Source organism: Struthio camelus, chromosome 2 (assembly GCF_040807025.1).
Source record: "Struthio camelus isolate bStrCam1 chromosome 2, bStrCam1.hap1, whole genome shotgun sequence".
NCBI lineage: Eukaryota > Metazoa > Chordata > Aves > Struthioniformes > Struthionidae > Struthio > Struthio camelus.
In genome coordinates this window covers 142,179,279-142,202,779 of record NC_090943.1, presented here as the reverse complement: position 1 = coordinate 142,202,779, position 23,501 = coordinate 142,179,279, and the positions used below count along the sequence as shown (strand labels likewise).

Genomic DNA, 23,501 nt, shown 5'->3' with positions numbered 1-23,501 from the left:
TGATATGTAGGAATGGAGTATATATGGAGCTGGAGTGTATTTTTAAAATATTTTATTTGTAGTATGTTATACTTCTAGATTTGTTTTTTCTTTTCTTTTCTTTTTCTTTTCGCCTTGGAAATCTTAAGTCTATATCTTTAGGACACTGTCTAACAAGATAAGCTGTAGTAGAAGAGCAATGGCAAGAAAACCGGCATAATTGTCTCCTCTTGTTAAATCTGGTATGTTCAGAGAGTAGCCAGTGGGAATTTTATTTCTCACATTAGTAGTAACCCTTACACATTACATTTGCCTGAGGAAATTAAGCGTCGAAGGCTTTTAAAACAAACACATACTCATTCTCTCTATTGATTTTACGGGAAGTATTCCGCTTCAATTTTTTTTTTTTTGATTTTACTATGCTGAAACATCAGTTAATACAGCAAACCTTTTACAGTCTCTCTTATCAGCTTGCATTAGAGAAAACAGCATATACAGAGGTGGATATGTTTGGGGTTCTTCTCAGTTTTTTTTTTTTCTTGTTCCTTGGGTAGTGAGGAATGTATTCGCATTGTTGGTAGTTCTTTCCTCTGTTATCTGTAGTATAAAGGCAGTTGACTGGGCGCTCATATTCCATTCCACTCCGTTAGTCCCCGTTACCTAAGCATGGCCTCTCGTCGTTTTGTACAGGGGTAAGTGCCAAAGAGGAATTTTTATCCCTGGTGGAATTAAAGGCATTTCAGGATCATGGCCTGTTTGATCACTGAATTAGTGCAGGTTTCAGTAATTTTTTGAGGTGGCAGAGCTTCATTTTGCTCCTGGCCCCTTCTCTCACAAGTTATAGCTGTAAACAGCTTTGACCCATGATTTTCAGCTGAGTGCACTGATACAATGATTGAAACTTCTACCCTAATCTTCTAAACCAAATCAGCAGAGCATATGGTCTGCAAGCTGCAGGAGGCTCACAATGCCATTTGTTTGTCCTGTCAGTACCTGAGAGCCACAGTGTGCTGCTAGCTGGCCGTTCAGCATATGTACATCTCTTCACTGCCTAGGCAATACCTGTGTGCCTGTGCGTGGATTTTGGGGAACCCGCAGCAATGAACTGCATCTATATCATTCTGCTAATGCATCTGAAAGTAGAGGGTTTAGAAAAATGTCCAGGGAGTGTACTGCAGTGAGGAAAAGGGAAGAAAAGGTATGTCAGTAGGGATGTGGAAAGATGGGAGGTGTGGAGGTTAGGGCTATTGCAATGAGGATGTGGGTACTCACCATGAGAGTAGGGGAAGGCTGGGGATGTGAGAGGCAATGGGGTATTGTGGTAGAAAGTGAGGAGAGATATGGCTTGCATGGTTCAGCTGAAGTCTTTAGTGGCTGAGCTGCACTGTCCGGACTGTGCAGTCATACTGAGAGCCTAGGTGCGCCATCACTTGAGCTGAAGTCATTGTTAGTTAGTTCTGCTAATAATAATGGAAACCATACCAGGGTGGAAAGACTGATGTTCTGCTCACTGAAATGTCTATCTTTCACCCTGGTCTTGCACAGAGATCTGATCAGATGAACCCGATGAGTATGCAGAATCCTGTTACAGTCATCAAGGTGTTTAACGATCTGTACTGACTGTACTAAGTGCAAGTTCCTGGCTGCTCAGACTGGTTAATTAATAAGGAGAAAAATGTGAAGTTTTCCTTTTGTTTCAGTATGGTAGACCAGATCAATAGGTTGTTATTAGAAGTCAGTTGTTCGGGGTTGAAAACTTTACCCTTTGTTTTCTAGTGTGATGGTTGAGTCTACTAGCAACAGCAAGATGTGTCTTTGCTGCCAGAATGTATGCTTTTTAAAGGAATAGCACAAGTGCAGGTTTCATTTTAGCTCAGTTGTAATCCAATTTCTTGTGAATTTGAAATGTCAAGTGTACAGTTGATTTGGAATTTCCAAAGCACCACTGCTGCCCTGCTATCATGTTAAAATATGATATTATATAAAAATAATAATAATAATACAGGTCCAGACATCCCAGAACTAGCTTCAAACCAGCCAGTCAAAGTAATGGAATGAGAAAACAAATCATTCAACTTCTTTCTTGCTCTTTCCTTTCACCCAGTGTTTTAGAAAATGATTATGCCTTACGTATTTGCGAGGTTAGCAAAGCCAGGCAGTTTCAGACCAACTTGCAAACAAGTTTAAAAGTGGCAATTGTCTTGCGTGAAACACTCTCCCAGTTCTTCCCTCTAATTCATGCTAAAGGAACTGGACTTAAAATGTTTTTGACTGGATGGGGGTTGGGGAAAAATTGGATTTTGTGTAAGCATACTTGAAGCCATTTGAGCTTTATAGGTCAGCAGCATTACCTCTGAACCTAATAAAGTGTGGATAAGTAAGCATGCACAAAAGTGATGTTGCTAAAACTTCATTTAAAGTATTTTTACAGTTTTATGTATTTTTATATGTTGTTTTCTTGTTTATTTGGCATCTTTGTTCCTTTCCTTACTTAATTTTGCTTTCCTTTCTCATCTGGAATGATGCATGAATTACAAATGTGAACTCATAATATGGAGCAGCGTATCATGAAAGCCATCTCTTACGGAATGCATCTCCTTCTACTCAGAATTTTATAACTTCCTTATTGTGACTGCAATTGCTTATATAGGAGAGTCCTACTAGGAGAATTATTACTTCCATTTTAGCTTTCTTTTAATGTTTTTAGCACCTGGAAACTACCTTTCTGTCAATCACCAACAGCAAGAGGCCCATGAATCCGTATTTGAGAACTTCTGTTAAAATAGCTTCTAATGTATCTTCTTTTGTTATTTTCATCCCTCTTTTCTCTTTTTCATATATTATGTACCCTCTCTCTTCTCTTTCTTCTTGCTTTTTTTCCTCCTATTCATCCATCTCTATCCACTTCCTTTCTTCCCCCACTCTGTACCCTACCCTACCCTACCCTCTCCTCTCCTAACCCATTTACCCATCTTCCTTCACACAAAAGGCTTTGAACTTTTACCAGACAGCCAATAATTCTCCAAGGACTAAAGCCGTTAATCAAAAATGAATACAAAAGATTTGAGTGGGGTATTTTCCACAATAGAAGTCAGTCCTCCGATTAGCCTCACACAAGCAGCTGGAAAAGACAATGCTGGATTTATTCCAGGATGCTATTCTTGCACCGTGTTTGGGACTCCATTTTTCAATTAATTAACTTAGTAATGGTTGACTAGAAAATATCACATATTTTCTGCTTAGGAGAAGAAGGAAAGTTACTTTTCTGTTCTTTTATTCACCCTGCCCTCTTTGGGTGGTAAAGAATGCCTGTTGTGCAGTTCAATATGACCCTTGTATTTTAGTGGTTGAGTGGGAGAGCTGGCAATAGCAGTACTGTTCCTCTTCCTCCTCCTGAATTATTTAAATATGCCTCTAAAAGAGAATTTCTCCAGTCTGTGAGTGGTGGCTCAGCTTATAGTTTGACCAAGCAGAAATGATAAAATGGACCTGATTTTTGTCAGCTACCTGACCTTCAGATCCTTGCAAGCCTCTTACAGAAATGGCAAACGCTTAGGCCGGTCTCGGCTTACTCTACTTTGGTAGGATACTCAGCATCAATAAAACCACGAGACTGATCTGCCCACTGATTTTGGATGACAGCACTGTATCAGTTCGCGCTTGGCTCTTGTTGAGAGGACTCATTTTTATCAACATAATAACTGAAAGCTGTAGGAGTCGTGGCTGCTTCTCTGGCAAAGCTTCCCACTTTCTGCAGAACAATGTTTACAAGTGGCAAGACTGACTTTCTAGTTTGCATTGCTTCATGCTGTCCCTCTAATTGCGTTCCCTCTAGTGGCTGAAGTGCAAACAGTAGAACAGATCTGATTCAGTGACAAACAGTTGTATATGTAAGTAAAACTAATCATTCATCTCTTTTATAGAGATTCTCTTCTGATTTAGTAGGTCAACTGAATTTCTGAATTTCTCTCTTAGGCAGAGCAACAGGTCCTGCCTGGGCTCCAGAATTCTCCTGTTACCGGTTCACTGGGATCTTACCCGTGTGGCATCTAATTTGCTGTGCACTGTAGGTGCACAGAATGACAGAGGCCCCGCTGAGAGAAGGAATTTTGGTTACTTCTTGTCACATATAACTGACATGAGTTTCCCATTAAACCTGAGAATTCATGTGTTTGTGGGATTTGTGCAATTATTTAATCTCTCTTAAGTTGGGGGTTGATATGCGTTGCTGATGCAACCGTAACTGTTTCTCAGGCTACTACCATTTGCTAGTAGCTTTGCTTTCCACTGCTTGTGCTTAGTAGATTCAGAGTCTTGTTGTCTTTGAGTTTTTCAGCAGGGTTTTAATGAACACCAAGAATGTGTTCAGTGCAACGGCTACTTCTGTTACCTTCCAGATTGTCCTAATGGATGTCAGATCATTTGTCCCGGTTAGTGGCTGTCCATTTTTATGACTGTGGCTAAATGGCATGAATAAATAGAGCATATTTGATCTTTGGTGACAGAGGTTCCAGTCAGTGCAACCCATTCTACTGCCACTGTCCTCCTTAACAAAATGCATTGAAACAATCATATTTTTCATGACAGTTTACCTTGGCTTATTTTAATTTCAGCATTATTAGTCACTGCCCGTACAAGATATGAGTGTCAGTGGATGGAGTGGGAGAAAGGAGAAGGGTATTTAAAACAGATAAAGACTTCTTCCTCTGATCGGCATTACTTCTTCTGACCAAGAAGTCTATGACTTCATTATACTACTGCATTTTACTATTTTATTTGTCTTAAGCGACAGCTAGCAATTCAATTTGATTTTCTAATATTATTTTTAAGAGACTTAGAAATGCAAAAGGGGTTGTGGGTTTTTAGTGATGTTAATGGTAAGATACTAAGGCAAGAGACCCTAGTGCAATTATCGGTTCATTGTATCTGTTAGCTCACCAACTCTGAAGTAATATTGTTTTCCATAGCTGGGGGAAGAAAGCAATGGAATGGTCACTAGGATATTTTTACGAGTAATTATTTTTATTTTCTTGCTGTGATAAATGGTTCTGCTAAAGTTGGGGGTGGGGCAGAAGGGACAGAAAAAAATATCCTTGCAAAGGTTCTCTACTAAATTAATCCTCATTGTGATAAAGAAAACTAAATCAGGTACATGATAAGATTGTTTGCAAATTAAGTAGTGTTTGAGTTGGAGGAGTATGCTTTCCAGTTAGGGTATGAAGCAGTTCTTTAAACAACAGGCCTCTGTTTAAAGGGTTGGATGGACAGAAGTACGTTTGTAGGGTATATGAACTGCAGCCCACGCTACATGTCCGGCAGTAAAGCCAGTCCACACAATGGGCAGTTGTTTGCTCCAGCACGCTCAGCCTATTTAACATACTCTGCATTTCAGTTTGTCATTATACCCTGAATGTGTTTGCTTCATACCGTGATATTTAAAATCTGCCTTGTGGGTTTGGTTAAACTTTCTGTAGTGGTGTTATGCATCCTGCTTGTTGGTTTCACTGTTGTTTTGTGAAGATGATCTTCTGTATCCATCTGTCTGGCCATTGTCCCCACAACCAGCTCAGTGCAGTTTCCTCAGCACAAACTGCTCTCCCTTCTCCCGCTGTCCAGAGCAGGGTGACTTCTGATGTTTGTGCAGCTTTACTGTTTCCTCCCCACTGTCATCAAACTCACGTAATACTTGGCACTTTTACTGACTTTATAGAGTAGGATGTGATGTCGTAGAGAAGGGGACAGGGCTACCCAAATTTTCTCAATTGCAGGGAGGAGCTGCCCAGGTGTGCTGAGGGGCCTGTACTCAGGAAGAGAAACAGGGAATCCTCCACAGTGAGTAACCCCACTTTCAAGTGCACCCAGTTTTCTTCATAGCTGTGTCCAGTACAGTGTAGTTTCCTCTTCTGTCCTTTCCAGTTTTATCCAGTTTGCCCTCTGGAGTCTTCCCAGTTCAGTTCAGTTGCCTTCTTTTCCTTCCATTTCAGTGTGTCATTTTACTTTGTCCATTTTCTTTGTCTTCTTTTTAAAGGTTAAGGTTTCCATTTTTCTCTCTTCAACAGCATTAATCTTTTTTCATCCTAGTCTTAATCGACTCTACATTGTAATTTTTCCAATGTGTCATGTGGTTCTATCACTAATGCATCATATCATTTCTCTTCCCTTGCTGTGCAAAGGCTCTTTTTCCAGCTCTGTGCAGTTTCTTCTGTCCTTATTCATTGTCATATACTTTTCTACCTGCTCTTCTTTCTGCTTTCAAATTACCTTTGGTTTTCCTTTCCCAACAGGTCCCTTTTGAATCTTGCCTATTTGTGTACGTGTGATAAGCTCAGTTTAGCTCCCAGACCTTTCTAGTGCAGCCCTCACTTTTGCATTTTCCTTTTGTAGAACTGAAAGATAAAGGGTACGAAGCTCATCTGTAACAGAAGAACCAAAGGATTTGGTAAACTGTGTTTTGAATGAGAAAGGGGAGAACAGGCAGCCAATCAGGACTGTAAAATGGCAGGAGAGGGCCGAGCTGGACAAGAAATTGGTAGTGAGTAGGGAGGCTTTGGCTTTTGGTTAGCTGCTTGAATCAGAGCCCCAGTTAGTATCCTTCACAGCTTGGTGATTTGCATAATATGATGTATGATATGATGTAGTGGTGTCTCTAGTTCCTCGTGGGCAGGTGTCCGCATAATAGTAGCTACTTTCCCAGTTACCATCAATTGGTAACCACTAGAGAGAAGCTCAGGATCGGATGAGTTTGGAGACCAAACTGATTTTTGCCCATGGTAGAAATGCAAGTTATTGCTGAGATACGTTGGCAAGACACTGTGGGGAAGCTTGCATTGCTGTTGCCTGTGCTGCACCTTTTATTGCTGATTGAAAGGGCTGTCAGTCTGGCACCTTACATGAGCAAAAGAGTGGCTGACTGGTTAGCTGCTTAAAACTGATGGGGACAAAAAGTAGAAAATCCCACACAAGATGGTTGTAAACGGGAAGAGGAGTGGGTTAATTTGGGCTCAATTGGAAAAGGCAAAGGAGTGGAAAACTGAGCTGAACTGGAAAAATATACTGCACTCTGAGTCATGTAGCATCTTACGTGCTTCTGTGACTGTTCTGACTACTTCATTTTTCATCTTTTTTAGAAACAAAAAGCATTTAAAATTAAAAGCCTATCTGTGTCAAATCTCACAGTAGCTTTTTCTCTGCAAATGGAAGCTCTTAGACAGTTTTCTGAGGTCATGACAGAACCTAAGTGTAGAATATTAAAATGACCTCAAATAGTTTTAAAGTAATAGAAAAAGAAAGAGAAGACTAGCTGTCTCTTTCTTTTTGTTTTTTTTTTTTTTCCTTCCTGCCTGAAAGGAACTATGTTGCTGTGTACTACAATTAGTTTCATATTTTAACTCTTTAGTTTATTTGGAATCCAATATGAATTTTCCCAGGTATTTTAGCAGATGATGCACGCAAGCAGCAAGTAAATCTCATTCTTGCTGCAATTTCCTGGATTGTATCTGGCCTTCTAACAGACAGAGGACTCCAGTCTCAACACTAGAGTTCCCTGCCCTTCACAAATGATTATGTAAAAACTACATGATGGCATAAGCTTTCAGAATCACAGGACAGCTGTGGCTTGTCACTTACACATTTATTATTTCTTTTTAGGCATTGGAAAAATACCCCAACTCACCAATGACTGCAAAGCAAATATTGGAAGTCATTCAGAAAGAAGGGTTAAAAGAAACAAGGTCAGTGTTTATATATTAATATGTTTACTATCTCTTTGAAAACCATCTAGGCATCTTGTATAATCTTCAGAAATGTTAAAGTGCTGGTTAATGGCTGAATCCATATATCAGTACACGAGGTGGGAAATATGGGATTTGTTTGTTATCGCAAGGCTTTTAAAGTGGTATGTGACTGGCTTAACTTAGTACCTTCCAAAAAGAGTCTGTGGGCCAGCTCCGGTACGCTAACTTTTCTTTAGAAAGACAGTATGATCTGCTCAGATAGCCCAATGCCACTTCTCATTTTTGAATATAGTCCCAAGCTTGTCATCTGGGTTACCTCTGCCACCACATGCATGGGCGAAGTATGAGATGGATTGAGAAGCTCTCCTTCTCTCGCTTCAGTTTGTGGTCTGGCACCTGAAGTCAGTGTTGCCAACCTGCTGATGTTGCCTGTGGTAATGGGAGTTGTGCCGATAAAGAATTGGGGGTGGGAGGAAGGGGGTGACTGAACTGGGGGCTGCTTGGTGTGGGTGCAGAGGTTGGATCCTGACTTAACTAACTGCAGTGTACTTTGGATGTAGATTTCTACTATGATCATTAAGTCCATAGAGGATAGGCAGATTATCCAAAGCCTACTGAAGTCAACAATTGTCTTCCATTGACTCAAGTGTGTTTTGGATCTGATTAAGTATAGTCCACTATAGATAGACATGCAGCTCCTTGTTCCCTAAAGGTGACTACATGGCAGGTCTTCTAGTGACCTGCAGATGAAAACTTGGACAGGAAATAAAGTTGAGGAAAAGCTTAAGTTGTTAGGTGGTGGTCTCCTATAAGATGCAGTTTCTTCTTCTCCAAATGATACAGTAAAATTTTTCTGTTCTAATAAATCATTTTAATAAGTGTTGCTGTCTCAAAGCAAAGAAGGAGAGACATCTGCTTTTATTTTAATTATATTCTTTTAGTTTTGCGCCTGAAATCTAGAAGAAGGGAACTTCAAAGCCCATTTACAAGAGTAATAGCACATTACATTTGTTACTTTTGAATTTACTCTGGTGACCCAGAAGTAACCATGGGCTATCCTTTTCCTGAATGTGCTGTTATTCTTAAGAAACAGAAATGCTCTGCATGATCGTTTGCAGTGCACAGCTATGCACTGCTGTGCTGGTAGCCTCAACATGCTTATAATATCTGTATTTTGGTAAAATTGCAAAAGAGATGATATGCAAGAAGAAATTGAACTTGTCACCTTTTACGGATACAAAATGTTTTAGTTCCTGTCAAGAAACTGCTTGAAGTACGTTAGGCAATGCCAAAGAAAAAAGAGGATGAAAACTTTTGAAAACGAATGTCCAGACATCAGGGTTATGCTGCAAGGATTTGAAAATCTGTTTTTATTAAGATACACTTTCTCACAGCAGTGAATAGATTGCTATTTCTACTTCAATCTTGTTGTCTGAGACCACCGCATGTGAAAGGCTCAGTTCTGATTATGCTGATAGTAGCATTTCTTTGTAATTTTGAAAATTCTTGTTTCCCTGAATTGTGTGTGAATAAAATTTGGTGCGCAAAAGTTAGCGGCGGGAGAGAAGGCAGCTTTTTAATATGATTTAAATATAGAAAATGGTGAAGCCCTTTCTAATTGCTGCGGAATAAATAATGGGAGAAAGACTCCTTTAAAGAGACTGAAAGCTAGATCTTCTTTTTCATTTCTTCAGTAATTCAGAAAATGAATGGCAGGCAAACAGGAAGGAAACTCAGGTACATTCTGGTATGGTTTGTATTTGTAGTGTGGTATGTGCAGGTGTGCGTGAATATGTAGTAGAGTGCAGGATGCTGTGTGCGATGGTAAGTAGATAACTGAAAAAACATAAAATTTAATGGTTTTTGCTCCTTATTTGAAAAATTTTATTAAGTTACAGGTTAGATCATCCTCAGTAGATTAGCCTGAAAATTATGACTTCTGCAGTTCTAAAGACAAAATGTTGATTCTTTATTATTTTTGAAAATATCTGGATTCTCATTTAGTTTGTGATTTGCTTTAAAAATTGTGGTTCTGCTGTATTTTAATAGCGATTTTGCACAGACACAAAGTTATCTTAGTGTCTACCTCTTTAATAGGCGCTGATAAGTTATTAGACTTCATACACGTTTGTTAACTGGGCCTTAGTGCTTAAGTACTGTCTTGTTTTCATAGTCCTAGGCTAGAATCTTCTATTTACTTCATCAGTCTCTACAATTTCTTCCAGTAGTCATGATATCCTTGCCATTACTGAAGATGATTTTTCCTAGTCTCCACGTCACAGCCAGCTAAGATGGACAAGGGGTATAGATTTTATGATGTGTAGTCACTTGATTGTAAGCACTGGAATGGCACTAGCGTATTTCATTCAGCCTTGAGTTGTGTATTCTCCAAGGCTGGACATGTACCAGCAATATATTAGTACATTAGTATCCTTTACTATTTACTTTATACTGATTATCATTGTCAGCAGAACCTTGGCAATCCTAAGTGAAGTTCTTCAAAAGTTCTCTGCTCTTCCATTTATAAATGAATGAGATTAATTGGCTTAGTCATTTTTTCAAATATATTTCAGCAGTAATTAATCTAAAGCTTTTTGCTGTGGTAGTAAATCTGAATGAATAACGTATGGTTTTTTAGCAATCTCATTGTAGTCATTATGGGTAATCTTTAAAAAGACACCATCAGACTTTTCAACTTCTTCTCTTGTTTGTAATAAAGATACCAAGTTCCACATTTTTTTTTGAGATCATTAAATACAGTAGAAGGAAAATTTGAAAGTTCAAAAGCAGATATATGTTAGAAATTAAAATAAAAAGCTACTGACACATCCTATGAGAGTCTATACAGCTATCCAGATTTATATAATACTGGGGATGTACATCTCAGCTTTGTTTCCTAAATATCTTTTCTACTGTTATGGTTGGTTGTAGCATGTTCAGCATGTGGGCAGTTCTTCTCTTGCTACCTAGAAGGAGGAGTAAAAACTTTTAAGGCATTTACTTTTCAGGAAGTATTAAATAGAGGATTTTATTTGCCCCTAAAAAATGTATTTTATATTATTGCCTCGGTGACAGTAAACAGTTCCAGGCCAACAATCTTGATGCTGAAATTCCCTTAACAAAGAAGGTAAACAGCAGGTAACTCTAGTGCACAGTGCTCCACGTTTTCCTTCCTAGTATCCTTTGTCCTTGTTCTTTTGAAGACAACTTCTTGTCCCATCATAAATTTCTGCCAACTTTCAATGTGGTGTTTATGCATCCTAGTGTGAGATTTTGGCTATTTTGCAAATGTGACATACACAGCTAGTCAGGTGATGATCAACTCTAACCTCAGTGTTCCTTTTCTCCTGTACTGCTACCAAGCTGGTCATTCTTCATCTTATATTTCTGCGGCTACTTATTCCTACTAAGGTCAGAATTTCCCATGTATGTTTAATGAATTGTGTTCAGGTTTTCTACAGGCTGATTCTCAAATTTACTAAGATTGTTATAACTTGTAATCTTGTCTTTCAACATGCAGGTAGCCCATGCTAGTTTAGTGTCATCTGTATATTTGAAATTATTTCCTTTTACAGCTTTGTATTTCTGTCATTTGCTTATGAGAGTCCCATGAGAAACAACATCTAAAACCTCATTGAAGTCAGGCTATAATTGCTACCTACTGCTGCTCCCTTATCTAGAGGTTTTGATACCATGTCAAGGATATTTTAATGGATTTGGAGTAACTTGTTTTTCACAGATCTGTGTGTTACCAATCTTCTTATCTGAAAAAAAGCTTGTAATTTGTTCCATATTTTGGAGACATTGAAATTAAATTGTTGTGTCTCTGTTTCCTTGGCCCTGCCTTTTTCCTTTCTTTAAAGGTAGTCACTACATGTTTTTAAGTCTTTCGGAATTGCTGCTGTGCTCTATGAAATCTGAAAAATAACTATTAATAATTCTGATATTGGTCCAGAATTCCTTAGGGAGAATTTCAAACATCTTAGCTGATTTGAGAACATCTAACTTACTTAATTACCATCTGATCATTTCTTTTCCTTGTTTGTTCCTGGTGTTGGTTTTATTAGCTGTCTAATCAGAGAGTTGAAAATTACCAGAGAGATAAAAATAGGACAGGAGTTAGTAAGAATCATGTGTTTAGATTAGGGAAGAGAAGATTTGAGTTTAGATACAGTAAGTCTTCAGATACATGAAGAAAGTAAGGGAATAAGTTATCCTGCCTGTCTGATAAGGATAAGACAAGAAATAAGGCCTTTAAACTGTAGCAAGGAAAGATTCAGATTAGATAGTAAGAAGATTTTTCTAACAAGGGTAATTGAATACTGTCATAAGCTGTGGAGTCTGTATCTCTAGATCACTCTAAAAACAATTTAGATAGACATCTGTCATGAATTATGTAATTTGGTTGATTCTGCCTTGAACTATGGCACTAACAAATCCCTTGAACCTTATTTTTCTGTGATTTTTTTTTTTTTAATCAGTTTGCAGTACTTGGGCCATCCATATTATTTGAGTCTTAGGGGGAAATATCCAGCCAAATTCTAATAAATGTTTGATGCTAATAACCATAGATCATGTGCTGGCTTTTCTGTACGTCCCTTTCTCCTTTGCTTGGGAAGGCTGGGGAATTGACTCGTTCTCTACCTTCATGTCTGGAAAAGATTAAAGCCAAAGATCCTTAGTACAAGTTAAAAGCCAATAAACTTTGAAAATGGGACAAACAACGTTTAATTTTTTGGAGTGGAACTTTAGCCCACAGCTATGCTAGCTATTTACTTTCCTCCTCCATTAGACTCAGGACTCTGAACCCTCGAACGGGATCTTTTCATAGTATTTTTGCTGTTCAGCTAGAAGAACTGACCTCTGTATTTTCAAGTAACTTTGACTAATCTCCCCAGTTAATTTACACAATTTAAAAAAAAAACCCCTCTTCTTGGTCCATTTTTAATTTGCCAGCTGGCACCTTAAAACTCCTTTCTCTCCAAGTCTGTTTGTTGATCCTCATATCAACTGTAAGAAATTATGGCATCAGTCCTAACTCCTCCTCTTTTTTCCCTGCGTTTTGTATTTTGCTGTGCAAGATTAAGCAATCTGTTGATTTATTGTTGTGACACTAGTCTTTCCGAAGACTAAGAAGAGATGCTTGCCACTGGCAATAGTGCTGTTTCTTCTTCTCTCCACAATGTTGATAATATTTATCATGAATTCTATCTTGAGCCCAAGAAAGCAGCGAAGTATGACCCTAATTAATCGCAAGATACTCTGTTTTTAGATTTACACTCTTTGTGCAGAAATATTAAACCAGTGGTTTAGCTGGAATTAAACCCACTTTGAGCTGCTGAGCAGAGTCATTAATGGAATAAAACATCTGATCTGTACAGGGTCTGTCTTTAGCTCTTGAGTGAGATGGTACTCCTGAAAATATTATCCCTTACCCCTGAATCCTTTGTTCTTTTTGACAGTGTCTCTGTAAGCCTTTGAACACTTTATCCTTAGAACTGTAGTCTTTTAAAAAAAAAAAAAAAAAAAGGCATTTCTGAACATGGTTGTTTCTGTAAATAAGCTCAATGAGCTGGCAGCTCTGTTCTATTGTTGATCTTTTTTAGGTTCCTCGTTTTATTTTATGTATGTAGCTAGACAGAGAAATTTTTACTTCCTTTCTCTATAAAGTAATTTCAGGATGTCCTTGTGATCAAGAATGACTAACATCACAGTTATCTTTCCCTAAAATAAAAAAATCAAGTGCCCGATAATAATCAAAGGGTCTTAAAATTTCACTGAAAGAACCAGTTTTTGTCTTAAGGAAGGACAGAGATAGTTAAAAGGCTTCTGTGGTTGCTTACATCCAACAATTTATTTGGGAGGCCTATTCAGCTGAAGGAGTGCATTGTTTGGTCTTGAAGGTAGTTATGCCCTACAAGGAGCTGAAAGGAAGCCTTCATGGGAAGAGAGAGAAAGCTATTCACATTCTTTTGCCTGGCACTATTAGATTGATTCTTATGCCTCTACAGATGTTGCTTTTAACTGCAGAGCTCTGGAAGAAACGATCTTTCAGTACTACCTGTGTCTTTCTGCGTAAGTTCACTTCTGATACCTCTTTGAAACGCTATTCTTTTTAGTGTAACAACAAACCACCTAATCTGTAGGCAGTTGTTTTTGCTGCAACTCAGCAGTGGAAAATTTCACTCTTGCTCCTTCCTGCCCAGTCATTCCCAACTTGGTTTTTGCCACACTCCACTGGGCTGGTAAAGGCTGATGGGTCTCCTCAATACAGCACTCCAAACATGGGACTGCAACTTGTATCATCATAGCCAAGTCATCGCTGTGGTAATTATTTCAGTTGTTGATAGTGATGTAGCCCTAAATCGACTTCAGCAGTAACCCAAGCCTTAAAGCAAGCTTGAGGGTAGGTTTGGTAGTTCTTGAATCCATGTTGCCACACTATGATTATACCACCATTAGTTTAAGGCTAGCTTACATATGCCTGCACAACAGTAATCCTGTCTTTCTCCTGGTTTGGAAAACTGTTCCTAGATGCTAATGAAATAGGTGTTAAATAATAAAGTCTCAAATATATTCCATCAGCTAATTGCAAAGACTACAAGTTTTTTTATTTATCAGAGGCACTTCTTCCACTGGGTATGCCTATAAATAATATATTTCTATATAAAACATTCAACTGTTTAATGTATTTTTTTTGCCTGAACTACCATTAGCTTCATTTTTGCTCCATTTCCCAGTTTTTAGAAATTATCTATAATTGTTTTTTTCTTTTAATGCTGCTTTTCTTCCTTTCACAGGACAATGAAGTCTCTGTCTAGGGACTTCAATAAGCAGTCCAGTAAAATGAGTCTGCATGTCAGCATTTTTGATTCAATTACCTGTTGTTTTGGCATGACACATGTAGCAACGAGTGACCCAAATGTTACAGGCAAGGTAGAAATTATGCTTGTGTCTGAGATGCAAATTCCTTTTTTAGTTTTATTAGGGTGTGGATTTAGTTTTGGAAATTAATTTTTAAAGGTGATAAATGGCACATTGCAAGTAATAAGAATCTTTTGAGTATGGCTTCAAATACTTTGGAGGATACTGTTCTTACTGTTAAGAATATTAATTGAGATATGTAAGAAGAGAGAGGAGACAGAAGCAAAGTGATTTGCTCCAAAGTTAAACGCAGAGCTGAGAAGGTATCCTGGTCCTCTGCTCCTCCACTTCCGATATGCCCACCCATTCAACTGGTGTTCCTGGTGCAGTATTGCTACAAGTTCCTGGCTTTTTGTCAGGCTACGTGCAATCCCTCATCCCAGGAGCTTCCGCTACGCTCACCCTCCTTTCTCAAACTAGGTCACCAATCCTATGCTCTCTGATTACCCCACTCTCCTGTCATCCCTCTTCCCTTTGCACATACGAGATTTCAAACTCCAGTCTTTTCACGATTCTATGTGCCTAATATTTTTAAAGGAATACAATGTGGACACGCTATACTGTAGTGTTTACTTCACTTTCTAGCTCAGGATCCAAGCAAGCTTTCTCCTTTAGTTTGATTCCAGGACTAATTATGAGGAAGTAAGAACCCCAGACCAGTTGCATTATTCCATCATGTCTCCGAGCGTTCTGGGATATATTGTTTAACAACAGTTAAAAGTTCATATGGCTTCCTTTTTGTACTTTGTCCCTGATCCATCATAGTGTAGAAGTTGGCGCTTATGTGCATTGAACTGACATCTCAGAACAGCTGATTTCGTTAAAAGAGGATCCGCAATGAAGTTATTTTTTTTAATTCTATTAGCAACTCTGCAAAATGCTTTTGTAAAGACTGGGAAAATAGGAATACAGTCTGTGTGAGTGGTATGCTTCCTTGGTGCTATTAAAAATATCTTCGTTTTACTGGTGTAGTTAATTAGTTTTCCGCTTCTCCCACCCAAGCCTAGCCTGTATTTTCTCAAAGAGTAGTGTATTAGTGGAGGGATTAAAGCTGTGTTTTTGTTTGATGCATTCCTGTCGAGGGATAGTGGCCCAAATGATCATAAAATATTAAAGTTATAATAGTCCAATGGAAGTGTAAAAATTTTACATTTAATCTATTTTACTGTAATTGGAAACATGATCATTGTTAAAACTTGTGATGTGATAAACATGTTTCACCATTTTAAGATCTGTATGGCAAAAATATTTTATCTTTCAATACATGCCCAATGCATATTCAGGTATTGCAGTCAGATTTGCTGAAATTAAGACCTGCATGATATGTTAGTGCCATATTACAGATATTCCTTTTTTAAAAAAAGAGGAAATTGAACAATTTCATTGTAACAAATAATGGCTAGCAGTGCAAATGTTGGTGATCATTTTTATAAAACTTATTAGTTATTTTGTGCAATAAAAAGCAGTGTTTTGTAGTAATGGATATTTTATTTTGAAGTAGAAGATGGGTATCAGCTGTGAAAACTGAATGGTGTGGGTTTATCAAAGAATTCAGTGTTGGCATTTTTGCACAGTAAAATAATTATTTTTTCAATATATTTGGATATTTAATGTGACAATTTAACTTGCACTGTTTCTCTGTTTTCTGTTTCCTATGTCATGCTTTTCAATGTAGAGTATTGTTGAAAAAGAGCGAAACTTGGTAAGGTAGTGAAGGCTCTTTTTTTTTTTTTTTTTTTTTTTTTTTTTTTTTTAGAAAAACTTTTTGTATTATAAATTGGAGTTACCAAGTGCATAGTGTTATCTTAAAATGTATAAAGATTGTGTCAAGACTGGCAACCCACATTTTTCTAGAAAGTGCAACTTCTCTTTTAGTAATATTTAAATAAGTATTTAGTGTATACATCTTTTTCTTTTGACTTTTCTGTATTTCAAAGAATAATTCTTCTTTAAATTTTGCTTCTCATTTTAAGAAAGAGAAACTCAGTAAGGTTATCCAAGAGATGTAAACACATTCAAATCAGATACTCAAAGAAGTTAAAAGTTACGAAAGTTTCACCAGATCATTAATCCATCCTCCCAGCAGTGCAAGTTATTCTATATAGTATGCTTTGCACAGTGATTTCTTTTTTAAATCACTGAAGAGATGAGACCTTCCACAGTCTACAGATTGTTTTACCCAAAGTTTGCCTGCCATTATGAAAACTGAGCTATTATTATGTGGAAGGTAGATACATGCTCTTAGGTTTTACTACCTTTATTAGCCAGCTTTGCCAGCATCTTTCATTTAAGAGGAGATAGGACATAGGAGAGCTTTCCAGTAATCCATGTTCATTGATGTCCAGAGCCAAAGGTTTCTAATAGCTCTTTGGGAAACTGAGATTTTGTGAAATGTATTATTTTTTCCTGTTCTCAGATGAAGATCTGTCACATATTAACAGAAAAGTATATGGGTCCTAAGCTAGCCTTTTAAAATAAACCTCAGAAACAAGATCTGCAAGACAGTTAAATGACAGTGCTTGCTGGTTTGGGGCAAAATGCAAGAAGTGCTGCTGAGTAGCCAGCAACCTTTTTCAGCTCTCTTGTGCTTAGAAAAGGCATGAATTATCTACTTTTTCCTTCAGGAAGTATTTGGGCAAATGCGATTCAGCTCGTAAGCCTGACAGTAGCAGGCATATATATCAAACATTCAAACATGGAATGATATGGAGGCTTTAGCTAGGAGGAGTTACCATTTGAATGAACACTTGGGTAAGATATTCTCAGGGAAGGAGTTTAATCTGTTGAAGGCTTAAGATCTGCAGTGAAAATTGAAATCTGGCTGGGAACTCAAAGCCATGACTGGTTTAATGGATTTACGAGCTTTTGTTGCAACATTTGAGTAACTTTAGAAGCTGCTTTTTTTTGGAGGTGAAAGATGAATTATCATAGGTTTCAGCTTGTTAGTTGCTGATTGAGATTTATTTGTTGGGGATGGATATATTTTGGGCATTTGTTTTGTTTTCTGGGGTTCCCTTTTGCATTGAAGAGTTAATTTTTAAACCCATTGTTTATTACTGCTTTGAATTTCATTTATTCCACAGCAGACTTTTTCTTGTCGATATCTCTAAGCACTCTTGTCTTAAGGGAGGCATGCACAACGTTCCACAGAATGTTATAATCTATTTTTGTATGCTATTTCTAGTATTCCACTTCATCTTAAAAAAAAAAAAAAAAAAAAAAAAGCCTAAAGTGAACATTACAACATATGCAATTCATTATGGATTTTCCACTCAGTATTCAGTAGATTGTCAAGTCCTTATTTTCATCATTACCATATTTTTCATTGAGCAGAAGCATTCTCACTTCTGGCAGATTGAATTAAATATGTTATGCTTGAATGTGAAAGAAGTAAACGTTGTCAGGCTTTCTAGCATCATATTGTAATAATAATTTATTTTCTGAAACAGTTTGCTATCCATATCTTTATGTTTCTGTAAAGATAAGTGTATGTGTTTCAGTCTACCTGTAATTAAGCAACTTTTTAACTGAAGGGAGAATAATCTGGGAATAACTCTCGATTATTTTTTCTTCATATTGAATGAACTGAAAATTTTGCCACTTCTGTTTCAGTAATGCACTGACATATTTCATTTAAAATTTCAAAGTATGTTTTCATAGAGTGAAGACTAAAAAAGGCCCTCAGAATTTCTCTGCCTCAGGAATATGACATAGATCAGGTATAACTGTTCAGAAATTTTGTAATGGACGTGAATTTCTTTTCCATCTAAGGCTAGTTGATAGCAATTCCGTTTTATTTTGTTTCGAGTCTCATAGCAATTCTTCTTAATTACTGCGAAATTAAATTATTTGCACGCTCTTCATTTCAAAACAGATTTATAATGAAAAGCGCTTAAATATCTTCTCTTGTTTACTTACCTAGTATTATCTGAAAGAAAAATATGTTTTATGTAAGATCTGTTTTCCTTTCAGCCTTATGGAAAACTTGCATCTTCTGCTTGTAATTCAAATAAACTCTGCATTCGTCAATGAGGCTGTTTTATGATAGCTGTGTGCTGAAGCCAGGGATTGTGTAGCTGTCAAATATTTACAGTATTAATAGGGACCTGACAAGCAAAACATATATATCAAATTAAAATGCAAATAAAAGAACGTAAATATGTACGAAAATGTGGTTATGACCTTGAGAGTGCAAATACACCTCCAGACAGGACTTAACGTGTTTGTACACACAGACACATGCCCACACATGGGATATAAAGCTATAAATATAATCATAAATTTTTATTTACATATATCTTCTGCCAAGTTGTTCCAATAGCTAAGACTATCGAAAAGAGCTGAAAAGAGTCCAGAGAATTGTTTTACCTCACAACTTAAAAGAGGATAAAGGTATTTCTTTTCCTATTTCTTTTGATTTTCATTTTATTTCTAGTCTGAGAAAAGGTAAATGGGATCTAGTGGCTCTTTTGTTGGAAGGTACTACTTAATAAAGGGAAATGAGCAAAAATAGCTAACTGTAGTCACACTATTCAAAATCTTATAGCTTTCATTACTACTGCTGTATCTTCTACCTGTTTTAAAATTAGATTGCTTAAGATATGTTTATCTGCTATTAAGAATCTATCAAGAAATACCATTCTGCACCTTTTTTCCTATAAGAGCTTCAGTTACTTGCTTACTTTATATTTCATTCAGAAATAGAATAAAAGAGAGGGACATTAACTACTTTAGGTAGCTAAATCAAAATGACAGCTGTCCTCTACAGTCATCACAGAGGAAAAAAACTATAACCAAAAAAGGACAAGCAAAAACCTTTTGAGAAGAAATGCTGAGAAACATATGACACACTGCATGGTTTTTTTAAAAGACTGATGGCTTTCAATCAGGGAATCTGTTGATGGCCACTTTCAATCTGTGTGCTTTAACCCTCACTCCCTTCCCCTGAAACCAACACCACTAAACCCAACCTAACCTATAAACTTTCTTTGTTTATAGTTCTATTATAAAGATATTGATATAAACAATTGCATCAAAATATTATTCAATAAAATGATGTGCTGAACTATACGAACTAAAGTAGTAATGATGCAGTGTAGAAAGAGTGCTTGAGCCCAGGCAAAGTATAAATAAAAGCAATCTATCTGAATCTAAAACTGGGGAAGGTAGCAGTTCAGATTCATGATGTGATTTTTACTGTCAATTGATTTAATGTTATGTTTATCATTTAATTTTTTATTTAAAATATTTTATACAGTGACTAAGATGGCTAACAGAAATCTTAACAATTTCTGGTTAAGCCTGAATTTTGCTTGTGTTAATAAATTACAGTACATTTCTTTGACTTTTTCTTTGTATATTTTTGTGCCTCAGTCCTTCATTCAAAGGGAGTTTATTATTGACTTCAGCATAATCAAGACTCCCTTCAGCTGGAATGATGGGCCTATCAACTATGGCCTGTCTAAAACGTTTATTTATTTATTTTAGGCATCAGTGCTTTGATTTTACAAATTATTTGATGGTTAATATTGTTTTAATATAAAAGCTATTTCTGTGACATTTTGAAATTAGGTTGGTTTTTAGTTATATGTTAAATAGAAACTAAGTCTGTCAGTTCTAGACTTAATGAATGGTTGTAGGTCAAAAAAGAATAAAGAGGTCTACTAATAGTTTGAATTGCAACAACAGATGGATTAAGTTAAAACTCAAGACTAGAAGTATCCGCTCAGCGCTTTGAGGGACGGAAAGAACCTTTTGCTATGCTGTTTTGCCAAGTTAAACTCCCTTATGCACAAACAAGTATAACTTAAATGTTTTACATCCCTCAAAATATTTTAATTTGAACCAATATGATAACACATATGTTGCTATATTTTTTAAAAGTTACAAGATGTACTATAATCACCCATTCTGTATTTATTTCTAGAGTTTCCTTACAGAAAAGGGCTCTTAACAAGAATATTTTAAGGATATACTTGACTCTTATTAGGCAGCGAAATTATAGTAATTACATTTATTTTAATGTAAAATACAAAAATATCTTCTTTCTTACAGAAGTGCTTTTGTGGGAATAAATATCAGAAAATGGTAGTTTTCTTTTTGGATGTATTACTTACTTGTGGTTCCTCCCAGCTGCCTCATTCTTTATAACAGTTTGATTTTTTTTACCTGTATTGTTGGTTGAGAAAAACATACTCAAGTGTTGAATTACTCTTTAAATACAAGTATATTGAGAAAATCCTTTCATAATGGAAGGAATTTTTTTTTTTGTTTCATTTACTTGATATAATAGATTTTAAACAATTGTTTTAAAAATTGTTTTAAGTAATAATAATCATACTTCAATGTGAAATGAAGATGCAGAAATGAGCGGTTCTGCTATACGTTCTGACTTCCTGTTTTTCTTTGTGGGTTGAAAACTTTGTTTTGGTTGCTAAAATAGATGTGAAATTTTTGCATAATTATCATAGAATTTGAGATTCAGTTTCAAAAATTTTAAGTTCTGTTACTCGCTTAAAAGTCATGCAGTGATCAAAAATCAGGGAGCCATTAATTACTGGAAGAAAGAGCGAGAGAAACAAACAAAACCCTATGGTGATTTCCTGAATTTTTGTTATTGAGAAGGAAAGAGAAGTGCTAGGTGTTCTCTGTTTTGAATGTGAATTTGATTCTACTACGTTGTGGTGTTCACCACACCCTGTAGCAGCCATGGTATTTTTAAATCTCAATTGTTTGAATTACTGATTTTTTTTTTTAATTTTGTTTTGCTTTTTCAAAAAACGATTTAACCAGCATAACATGCCAGTTAGACATGTTGTGCATCTCCGAGCTCAATGTATCACTGTAATCCCAATTTAATGATTTGCAAATTATTCTTATATAGCTTTGGGAAAATGGTCAAAGCAATTATTCTACGGGTACCTTCTTCAGTTCTTCTTGGCTGCACTTTCCAACTCTTTTCTAGTTTTCTGATATCCAAGTTTTGGCCTCTCTGTGAGAATATCTTCATTCCTTTCTTCGTGTGCTCCTGCTGAGTGTGACGTACACTTTTTTGTTTTTTCCTCCTCTGTGTTTGAAGTTAGTCTTCTGATTTCAACATCAGGTTTACTGTGGGCATGCCTTTGATATCGCTGAGGCAGACTTTTGAGGAATAAGGCACAGAAACAGGGACTTCTAATTTATACTTAAATGTTGTTCATGGGGAATGAGAAGTGATTCAAGTGAGATGAATGAAAATATAACATGGGATCAGAATTATTTCCAAGCAGACTTTTCTCTAAAGCTTTTCACCAGATTTTAGTTATTTTTAAAAAGGAAAGAAATCCAAGCAAGTCCACTGCTTGGAGCACGTAACTGAATGCTGTTAGCAGCAAAGACAAAAGTTTTAAGTGGCTGGGAGAGCTTGTATGTGGTACTGGTATCTAGCAACCAAGATTTTGGAAGTCACTTTCTACCAGGTAGAAACACTAAAATCCCTATATTAACATAACTCACAGCTTTAGTGGTTTCAGCATTGTTGTTCACTGAATAGATACATTCTTTTCAGGTAAAAATTTCCATAGAAATTGTACTAAGAATTAAAAAGTTTCTTATTGATTCAGAAAAGTGATTACTTAAGCAGATGGATTGTATGGGTGAAATGACACAACATGACGAACTCCAAGAGGCCGGTGTGTTGGCACATTTTTCAAGAATGGCCTAAGATAACACAACAATTTCATTAGGATAACTGGAGTTTAATAAGATTCTTGATAGTGAAAGCAGAGAAGGAAAAAGTAATCACTTTTAGTTTCTCTACAGCAATTTACTGCTGTCCTTGCAATCAGGGAGCAATATTTTTTATAAAATACTCTCATATTACAATCTGGTAGCTCAACTTTCAGTAAACTTATTCAAGATTTAAAGATTCCTGAAGTAAAAGAAAAAAATCCGTAATTCTCATCAAATATAAACAGCATTTTAAAATAGTGTAGTCCTTAGTGAACTTTGCTTAGCAGTACTTGTGGATTATTATTTCTTCTAAGTGGTTAAATACTGTAATGATTTAGCCCTTCTTCATTTCGCTGAAACATATTTATTTTTTAAAATTTAATTCCACCAGGGCTTGGTGGTATGTTTTGTTTTGTTTCCTGTGTTTTCTTTCTGTTACCGGGAGGAAGCTGGAAAGAGATGTCTGTACGCAAGCACCTATTCTAATCTGATAAATGTAGCTGCAGTTTGTTTTAATAGCAGTAATTGGAAAACTGCATTGAGCTCACGTAAGGAGTGCGGCTGCGACACTAGGCTTGCGCAGAAGGATGCGCAGGCCTGCGTGGTGATAACCCTGCCTGCGCTCGGCAGGGCTGGGTCCCCCTCCCTGCTCCCCTCTGCCTCTTCACATGCCACTGCAGCAGCCCACGAGGCTCCAGCTCGGGCCAGCCAGCTGCGTCTGGCCTCAAGGTTTGGGGGCGGCTCCTGGGAGCGCGCTGTCTTACTGACAATGGCTGAAATACAGGCCTCGCTCTGAGGAGTATGAAATGGGAACCAGTTGTGTCAGTCAGAGGCCATCCTTCTCCGGTTACTGGAAGCCAATAATACAGCCGAAAGAATAATCTTGCTCTCTCTCAAGCTGCTCTTCCTGTCCTGTGCTGCCCACAGCCCTGAGTTACAAAAAAAAAAAAAGGGGGGGGGGGAGAGGGAAAGAAGGCATAGAGGCAGACAGGAGCCTGCAGGGTGCCTTAGAGGGAAGTTCAGCTGCTGCTTTGAGTGGCCGAGCTGGCTGAAAGTGACACGAGCCTGGCATTAAGCTTGGTGCACAGCTTGTCAGTGTAAGTGGAAGCCACCCCATTGCCTCACATACGGGCACACGCATGCAACAATGCTGCT

At 37.1% G+C, this 23,501-nt stretch overlaps 1 protein-coding gene across 3 annotated transcripts in view; it reads left to right on the top strand.

The window, feature by feature from the left end:
- ASXL3 (ASXL transcriptional regulator 3) overlaps nt 1–23,501 on the top strand; it is a 132,618-nt gene that overhangs the window by 16,303 nt on the left and 92,814 nt on the right. Inside the window, exons 2-3 of one of the 3 annotated variants that reach the window (XM_068932789.1) lie at nt 5,748–5,811; nt 7,627–7,713. Coding sequence is in view for 1 of the 3 variants with exons in the window: in XM_068932790.1 (XP_068788891.1) it covers nt 7,627–7,709; nt 10,721–10,723 (86 nt within the window). In the remaining 2 variants the exon portion in view is untranslated. Of the gene's footprint in view, nt 1–5,747; nt 5,812–7,626; nt 7,714–10,720; nt 10,724–23,501 lie in introns of all 3 variants that reach the window. The other 2 variants (XM_068932790.1, XM_068932788.1) reach the window with 2 other exon arrangements.